Source organism: Fonticula alba (assembly GCF_000388065.1).
Source record: "Fonticula alba strain ATCC 38817 unplaced genomic scaffold supercont2.2, whole genome shotgun sequence".
Classification (NCBI taxonomy): Eukaryota; order Rotosphaerida; family Fonticulaceae; genus Fonticula; species Fonticula alba.
Genome location: NW_009242972.1, coordinates 2,802,542 through 2,810,996, shown reverse-complemented (window position 1 = coordinate 2,810,996; position 8,455 = coordinate 2,802,542). Strand labels below are relative to the sequence as shown.

General features: G+C 68.9%; 2 protein-coding genes across 2 annotated transcripts; one reads left to right on the top strand and one right to left on the bottom strand.

The window, feature by feature from the left end:
* The first annotated feature begins 1,537 nt into the window (after positions 1-1,537).
* Positions 1,538-4,593, top strand: H696_01599 (STE/STE20/YSK protein kinase). The gene is made up of 9 exons (XM_009495503.1): positions 1,538-1,763; positions 2,151-2,241; positions 2,448-2,541; positions 2,765-2,972; positions 3,136-3,244; positions 3,347-3,504; positions 3,705-3,890; positions 4,031-4,167; positions 4,356-4,593. The coding sequence occupies exons 1-9, from the start codon at positions 1,542-1,544 to the stop codon at positions 4,489-4,491; spliced, it is 1,341 nt and encodes a 446-aa protein (XP_009493778.1). The 5' UTR covers positions 1,538-1,541; the 3' UTR covers positions 4,492-4,593.
* Positions 4,594-5,071: 478 nt separating this feature from the next.
* Positions 5,072-7,932, bottom strand: H696_01598 (hypothetical protein; the record flags this gene model as incomplete). The annotated part of the gene is made up of 2 exons (XM_009495502.1): positions 7,713-7,932; positions 5,072-7,561 (listed from the first exon to the last, which is right to left on the bottom strand). Exon 2 carries the CDS (start codon positions 7,505-7,507, stop codon positions 5,072-5,074), a length of 2,436 nt encoding a protein of 811 aa, XP_009493777.1. The 5' UTR covers positions 7,508-7,561; positions 7,713-7,932.
* Between the last annotated feature and the right edge of the window lie 523 nt (positions 7,933-8,455).

Below are 8,455 nucleotides of genomic sequence, written 5' to 3'. Positions count from 1 at the left end.
GGGGGGGGGGCGTTTGCATGGGCGTGCCCCTTCCCCCCCCTCCCCCCCCTCGAGGCCCTCTGCCCGCCTCCCCCCCTGTCCCCCCGCTGGGTGCTTTTGTTCTCGTCCTGCTTTCTCGGGACCGAGCTGCCGCCCGTGTCCCCCCTGCGCCTTCCTGCGGGGCCGCCGTTCGGCCATCCGTGGCCGCGCCTGTCCTCCCGTGGCGGCGACCCTCCGCGCCCGAGTCCGGCGGTCCCGAGGGCCAGCGGCCGATTGCCCTTGGCCCCTGTGGCCTTGTCATCCTCGCACCAGGAGGTGCGCGGCGCTAGCCGACGACGACCTCCAACCCGCAGGGGCCAAGTCGGGTCCTACGTGGGCAACATGCCCCGCGTACATGCCTGTGCGTTTGCGCCCACCCATGCACACGCCCTCATCCCTCCCCCCCCCCTCCCCCGCCCCCGGATCACATATTTCCTCCTGCGCTCCCCGTCTTTGCCTCTTTCCGGTGTGGCCGAGCGCCGTGCTCGCAACACCCTCGGCACGGACCGGCGAGTGCTGCATGGGTAGGCGAGGGGGGGCGGGGCCGCGAGAGCATTCCAATGTCAATGATGTTTGCGTGCCCGTGGGCGGGGCCGGTAGTTTCCAAGCGCGCGTGTGCCTTCCCCCTCTCATATGGGATTTCCGCCTGTGCCGGGTGTGTGCAACAGGGCCCGGCCTTCGCTCGGGCGACCCGCCAACGGGCGTAGGCGCCACCAGGCTCCATATTTTCGTGCCGGCTGAACACCCCCGGTCGGGAGGGGCCGTGGCCGGGGCCGGCGACCTGCTGACGTCTGGCGTCGGGGGGCCTACCCACCGCCCGGCGGGCAGCGAGAGTAGGACGGCGGCCGGCGCGTCGTTTGCAGCCTGGATGCTTGGGAGCATGGCCAGGCGGCCGGAGCCCGTCGGCCGCCTTGCCTGGCCGGCCTCTCGGGCGCGGGACGCGGGGGGGGGGGGGGGGGGGGGGGGGGTGAGTCCGACCCCCCTCGGCCTTCGGAGCGTTGCACCTTCCCGTAGCGGGTTGGCCGCCGGCCGGTCGTCGCGGCTGGCTTGCCCATCCTCGGCCCGGCTGCAGATGGGGGGTGCTGTGGTCGGCCAGCCCGGCGGGAAGGGGGGGGCGGAGGCCGGGGGCAAGGACGGGGACGCACCTTCCCCTGGCGCGCCCCCGGGGCTCCGAGGGGGGAATGCGCCGTGTTCGATGGCCGTACCGGGGCCAGCCGGCCGGCCGGGGGGGGGGGGGGCGCGCGCGCGCCGGGGCTCGGTCCCCCCCTATTCCCGTGTTCTTATCCGCGCCTGCCCCCCTCCCCCCTCTTCCGCGCCCGGCAGCGAAGACTGGCGGGATGGCTCCCCGTCCCCATCCTGGGGGGGGGGGGGGTGGCAGGCTGCTCCCGTCACGTTCCCAAACATGTACAAACTCCGAGAGACGCCCGGCCTCACTGGCAGGGGGGGGGCCGTGGAGGGGCGTTGGTTCTCCTCAGGGGGCGGCGGGGGGAAGGGGGGATTGACTTCAATCTGAAATTCGGGCGATGGCCCTCCCCGGAATCTCGATTGGCCACCACCTCTTCTCCCCCGTCCCCTCCCCTCCCCTCCGTTCCCCACGCAGCCACCCCGCTCCTCCTCTCCCCCGCTCCCCCTCCTTTCCCCCCCCTCCAGCCTCGCGCCTCACCGCGTACCCTCCCACCTCGCGGGCCGCCCCACCACCCCCTCGCGTCGCCGCATTTCCGAGCTCCTCCTTCCTTCCTCCCTTGGTACGTCACCTCTTTTGCTCGGCATCTCCCTGGGGGCGTGCGTGTGGCCGGGTGTGATCTCATCTCGCGGCTTCCGCGGCCATCCACGCTGGCAGAGGCCCACCTGTGGCTCTTCTTCTCCCCCCTGCCTGGTGTGTAGGTGTGGCCGTGCTGGCGTGAGGCGGGCGCCCGCCGCGCTCGTCTGTGCTTAGCCCCCCCCCCCCCCTCACTCGCGCCAGTCTTCTGGTCCCTTCCCCTCCCTCCCCCTCTCTCTCTCTCCTCCCCGGAATGCAGGCCGGTTTCGCCCCCCCCCCTATCTCGCTTCCGCGCTCGCATTTGCACACGCGCAACACCGCTCGCTCACCATCGTGGTCGTCTTCCCCTCCTCCCTCTGTTCCTTCTCATCAGCCTGCCCCCTGTAGAAAGCAGTGCGCATCCTCCCCTCTCCCCTCCGCCCGCCCTTTCACCAGACTCTCCCGGGACAGGAAGCTGGATTCTTGTACGCACCCGCATATGGTCGCCCCCCCCCCCGCCCCCCCACCCGAGCCCCCTCCCTCTGCCCCCTGATCATCCCCACTGGGCCAATGCCATGGGCGCAAGCCCCTCCATGGGCCTTTGGCACCCGGTACTGACCCTGTGCCTTCCACGTCCTGTGCTCCCTACGCGGCTGCCCGGCCCGGGGGACATGCGCTCGACTTCCCACAGTCTCAATGTCGTCGCATCGTAATGTCGACCCCGAGGACCTCTACCTCAAAATGGAGTGCATCGGCAAGGGGTCCTTTGGCGAAGTCTTCAAGGGGTGCGTCAATGTCCTCCTGCCGTGTCCAGTGCCCCCTCCCTCCCCCCCCCCCCCCCCCCCCCCCCCCCCCCCCCCCCCCCCCCCCCCCCCCCCCCCCCCCCCCCCCTCCCCGCCTCTCTCCCTCCGCACACAGTGTGCCGTGCCTGCTTTCCTTCTGGCCCATGCCCGCACTGACAATACCATGCGCGCTGCCCTGACCGCGCGGCCAACGGGGCACGTCCAGTGTCGACAAAGCCACCAACACCCTCGTAGCGATCAAGATCATCGACCTCGAGGCGGCCGAGGATGAGATCGAGGACATCCAGCAGGAGATCGCTGTCCTCGCGCGCATCGATTCTCCCTATGTGACCAAGTACTTTGGGTCCTTCCTCAAGGACTCGGATATTTGGATTGTCATGGAGTATCTCGGTGGCGGTTCATGTCTTGACCTCGTGCGTTTCCCCTCCCCAGGTCATCTGCCTTTGTGTCGGCATTCCCCTCCGTGTTTTGTCCTCCCTCCTGACCGTCCTCCCTCCTTCCTGCTGCATTCCCCTCCCTCTCTCTCTCTCTCTCTTTGTCTCACTCACCCCCCCCCCCACACACTTGTACACACAGATGAAGCCCGGGCCGTTTGACGAGGTTTTTATCGCTATCGTCCTTCGGGAGCTCCTCCGCGGTCTGGAGTACCTTCATGACGAGGGGAAGCTCCATCGCGACATTAAGGGTGCGTCATTGTCCCCCTTGTCCCATCTCACCACCTCCCTGCACCCTCCCCCCCTGCGCGCATAGCTGACATCCTTTCCCCCCTCCCTTCCCTCTCCCGCAGCCGCCAACATCCTCCTTTCAACCAATGGCGATGTCAAGCTGGCGGACTTCGGTGTGTCCGGACAGCTGTCCGCGACCATGTCCAAGAAGAATACCTTCGTTGGAACCCCCTTCTGGATGGCGCCGGAGGTGATCAAGCAGTCTGGCTATGACCAGAAGGTGCGCCCAGGAGATGGGGACATGCGCGCATCCCCCCCCCCCCCCCACCCCCCAGCACGGACGCACGCGCACGCGCACACGCACGCACACACGCACACATGCACACACACACATACACGCCCTACTGCCCTCTTTCCCTTCCCCATGAACCGTCGTCTGAAGCTGACTCTTGTGCTCCCTCTTTCTCCCCTCGCCCAAAGGCTGACATCTGGTCGCTCGGCATCACGGCCATCGAGCTGGCCAAGGGTGCCCCCCCTCATGCCGAGCTCCATCCGATGCGTGTGCTCTTCCTGATCCCCAAGTCCGAGCCGCCGCAGCTGGATGCCTCCTTCAGCAAGCCCTTCAGGGAGTTTGTGTCCCTCTGTGTCCAGATGGATGCGGATAAGGTGCGCATCGATGTTGTTTTTCTCCTTTTTTTTTTCCCCCCCTCCCCCTCTCCCCCTCTGCTCGGGTGTTCGCACGCAGGCAGCCATCTTTTTGCGTGTCCCCTCTCTCACCCTCTCCCCCCTCGTCCACCGCCGCTCAGCGCCCGACCGCCAAGGACCTCCTCAAGCATAGATTTATCCGTTCCGCCAAGAAGACCTCGTACTTGACCGAACTGATTGAGCGTCATCAGCGCTGGCAGCTGGAGACCGGCGATCAGAACCGCTCTTCCGACGAGGGGTGCGACCTTTGTGCTTCCTCCGCTGCTGCGCGCCCCCTCGCACGCACATACGCCTCCCTTTCTCCCTCCCTCTCTCTCTCTCTCTCTCTCTCTCTCTCGCCTTTCCCCCCCTTTCTCTCATTCCACTCACATGTCCTCTCCACGTGCACAATCGCGCGCTGCGCTCCTCCCCCCGAATGCGGCACAGTTCCGACGATGGAACCGACTGCTCGGACGACGACAACCTCCACTCTTCAGGAGAGGACGGTTCCGAGTTCGAGGAGGATGGCTGGGACTTCGGCACGGTCAACTTCAAGACTGCCACCTCCCTTGGTCTCATCTGAAGTGCCCACAGCAGCTGTGCAGCCGTGCATATGCACATGCTGCACGTTACCCCCTCCCCCTGTCCTCGTTGCCCCTTCTCTTCTCGTTCGCCCCCCCCCCCCCCCTCCCCCCTCCCCCTTACTTCATACATAAACGCGTATGCAGTTGCCTCAGATAGCGTGAGAGTGTGTGTGAGTTCCTCCCTGCCTCCCTCACGTCCCCCCCCCCCCCTCCCTCCTCCCCCAAATACATGAACCCTTCCTTCTATCCTCCACCTCCCCCCTTGTGCGGGGTCTTTCTGGTCATCCTCAGAAGAGCGCTTGGCCAGGGCTCGAGCGTGGGTGGTGTTTGCATGCTCGGGATGACGTGCAGAATAGGGGTCCTGGCAGGCCGGATTTCGCAGCCACCAACCCGGGCAGCGACACGGTGGGAGCCGTGGCAAGCGGGCGGCGACAAGGGAAAGAGCCCCACACGCCAGGCGCAGCATGGGCATTGCTGCTTCCCATGCCCGGCATGCTCACCCCAGGGGCCGGAAAAGAAGCCAAGGCACCACCGTGGGCGAAGGCAATCGAGCTCGACAACAAGAGAGGGGTAAATCTATTAGTAGTTGGAGTATTGTGAAATGAGGTCATCAATGGCCTCAGCCGTTCCGAGGAGGGCGTCAGCCGCTGTGGTCGACGCCGCCGCCGCCGCCGCCGCCGCCGCCACGGGGGAATCCATCGCAAGGGGATCAACTGGATCCTTGGATGGGTTGTCGCGGGAGGGAGACCGGGAGGCAGTGGCGGATGGGGGACCCCCGGAGGGCGGGGCTGGCGAGACACCCGACCAGTCCGGAGGCGCAGGAGTGGCTCGAGGTGGCTGGTCGTGCCTTTGTTTTTGTTGCTGCTGTGAAGGGCTTGCCTGCCCGCCGGAGGGCGGAGCGGCGGCCAATTGACCGTATGGACAGGGGTCGGCTGAGGCACGGCGACCGGGGCACTGAGCCACGGCGGCCGGAGTCGCTGCCAAGGGCGGGACAACCAGCGCCGGGACCAAAGTCGGCAGGGCCAGCGAGGCGATCGACGAGAGGGAGGTGGTTGAGGATGCGCGCAAGGGGGCAGCTCCCCCGGGGCCGGCGCCAGCGCCAGCGCTGCTACTGCCGCTGCTGCTGCTGAAGAAGGACATCTGGGAATTGGGCGGCAAGGCGCTGAGGGGCACCACCGCCGGGGCCGTTTGGCTGGGGTTGAAGACGAACTCCCAGGTGTCGAAGCCGCACGGGGTCATGTCCGGCACCCGGGCCAGGTCATACTGGTGGAAGCCCAGCCACTTGGCCGCCGACGGGTCGTGCGACGGTGGGGGCCGCCGCGGGCCGACGTAATACTGCTGCATGGCGGCGGCGGCGCCGCCGCCGGGGGACAGCAAGGGGGTCGGGGGCGAAAGGACCGCACTGGACCGCCGGCCGCCGGGGCCCATCCCCGGCGAAGGGGACGCAGGTGCCGATGCCTGGCTGGTGGATGTCAGCGAGGAGGTCGAAGTGGTGGCGGAGTCTGGCTGCTGGCCGGGCACCAGGGCGGCAGGGGGCTCGTCATTGGCGGCGGCCGGCCCCTCATCGCCCTCCTGTTGGGCGGTGATTGGCCCGGGGGAGGGGCCCTCCTCCGGGAGGATGGAAAGCAATCCCGAGCACACGGGCCAGGTCCGGTCGCCCGGCAGGAGGTCCGAATTCCCCAGCAGGCGCGCGATGAGATCCTGCCGGAAGGCCCAGTACGCGTCGTCGCGCTGGAGCCGGGCCAGATGTGAGGCATTTTCCCCGGGGCCCCCGCCGGCGGTCGCCGAGGAGGCCGGGGAAAAGGGCGACCAGGGCCCAGGCGTGGTGGCGGTGCCGGTGGCGACCGGGGTATGGGCGGCAGCGGCGGCGGCGGCGACCGGGGCCATGGAGGACGCATGGCCAACCGGCGACCGGGAGGCATCCTCATCAGGCCCGAGAAGGGGCTGGAAGAGTGGCTCCACCAGGCCGGTGAGGATGACTTCGCGCCGGCGGGCGCGTTCGCGCGCGGCCAGCGCCTTGGCATATTCCTCGCGCGCGGCGTCGCGTGCTTCCGAAATGGCGCGCTGGATTTCCGCATCGTCCATCGAGGGGGGGCGACTGTGGATGAGGGTGCCCGGGGCGACCCGGGGCGAGGCCCCCCCGGCCGAGGCGCCGGCCGGATCAGCCAGAAAGGCCGGCGGCCCGGGAGCCGAGGAGCTCCGGCGAAGGGGATCAGCCCCAGGCGAGCCGGCAGGCCGCGCTGGCCCGGGGCCCAGAGAGGCCAGTAGGGAGGCCCGGTCGGGGGTGATCCGCGCAGCATCGGGGGCCGGCGAGGCCGAGGCACCTTCATCAAGGGGGCCCGGGCCCCGGGGCCCAGCGGCATCCATGCCGCCGGCTTCCGAATTGACCGTCAGCCGCGGGGTCGAGGGAAGGGAGGAGGTGGCCAGGCGTTCGGTGCAGGGGGAGACCACCTGCGGCGGGGAGGGCTGATACAGCAGGGAGGATGACTCGCTGGATGTGGTGCTCAATGTGGGGCTGGGGCCGCCGCTGGAAAACCGGATGAAGCGATTGAACTTGGACCGCCAGGACTTGGACGCGGAGACTGGCGCGCCGGCGGGGCCGGGCCCGGTCCCGCCGCCGGCCGATGGGGTCACTGGCGAGGAGGAGGGCGAGATCGAGGCGAAGGAGGTGGACGAGGAGACGGTCGGCAGGGTGGTGGCCGAGTGGGATGGACCGGCCCCGGGGTACGGCGACAGGGAGCTTGGCTGGCCGACCGTCGGGTCGCAAGCCCCCCCATGCGCATGGTGATGGTGGTGGTGGTGGTGGTGATGCCCCGTAAGCAGGGAGCTCGGGTCGGCGCCGGGCCCGGTGGCGATGGTGGCACTGGTCGTGGCGCCGGCCGGGTGGAGGACCTGCTGCGGGAGCATGTTGGCCGTGGTGGTGGTGGTGGTGGTGGTGGTGGTGGTGCTGATGGGGGCGTTGGCGACCGGCTGGCGCGGGGGCGGCGGTCGACGTCCCAGCTGGTCGGACCCCATTCAGACGCGCCCCCAAGTCACTGGCAGGGGATCGATGGCGCCGAAGAGGGTGGGCTGCGCGAGGGGCACCGCCAGAGCACGGTGCGTGCGTGCGTGCGTGCGTGCGTGCGTGTGTGTGTGTGTGTGTGTGTGTGTGTGTGTCAGCTCCAGAGACCGAGATGGTGTACGCAGAGTGCAGGACGGGGCGCCGGGGGTCACCGCGCACAGATACGATGGGGATGCCCGAGTGTCGGGTCAAATTCATAGTGTTGATCCGCGGACGTAGCAGATCCAGAGAGTGGGTCGACAATCGGGCAGGGCCTCACTTGCTGGCCCTTGCTGGGGGGGGGGGCGGCGCAAGGGGAAAAGCAGGCCAGGGAGCCGGCGGGAGGTGGGGCCGCCGCTGACGCAGCTGCTCTGGTAGTGGCAGTGGCTGCAGGAGCAGTGGCGGTGGTGGTGGCAGCGGCGGCAACGACGCGCCTCGCCCTCGGTGGAGCCCTCCGACGGAGCAGCCCGGATCAGGAAGGGGGGGGGAGGGGGGGGGCACGGCAGGCGGGGGAGGCTAGGGGGAGCGGATCTGGGGAGTGCGCGCGTGCGCGCAGCCGGGCGCGTGTATCGGACGAGGGGAGGAAGGGGGCAGGGGCAGGGGGCAGCAGGGGGAGGGAGTCGGATGTGGGATGTCCGGCCAGGTTCACCCTCGGGGGCTGGCAGGTTGCATGGCGAAAAGGCCGCCTCCCTGGCGAGGGGGGGGGGGGGGTCGCATCTCTCCCCGTGCCGGCGGGGCGGGGGCGAGCAGCGGTAGTTCACCAGATCGTCTCCATCCCTGGGAGGGGGGAGGAAATGGACTTCGGATTTACCGGCCCCGAAAAAGCGGGGAGCCCGGTCGCGGGTGTGCGGGCGGAGGGAGCATAAGCTTCCTGAAGAAGGGCACCCGCCCGGGAAGCGCGAGGACCCAGGGGCGGGGGGGGG

What these genes read in the sequence shown, in the direction of transcription:
- H696_01599 (XM_009495503.1), top strand. Translation starts at nt 1,542, where the DNA reads ATGGCCCTCCCCGGAATCTCGATTGGCCACCACCTCTTCTCCCCCGTC. An exon ending in CCTCCTTCCTTCCTCCCTTG is followed by an intron (nt 1,764 to 2,150) that starts GTACGTCACCTC and finishes CCTTCTCATCAG; the next exon opens with CCTGCCCCCTGTAGAAAGCA. An exon ending in TCCAGATGGATGCGGATAAG is followed by an intron (nt 3,891 to 4,030) that starts GTGCGCATCGAT and finishes ACCGCCGCTCAG; the next exon opens with CGCCCGACCGCCAAGGACCT.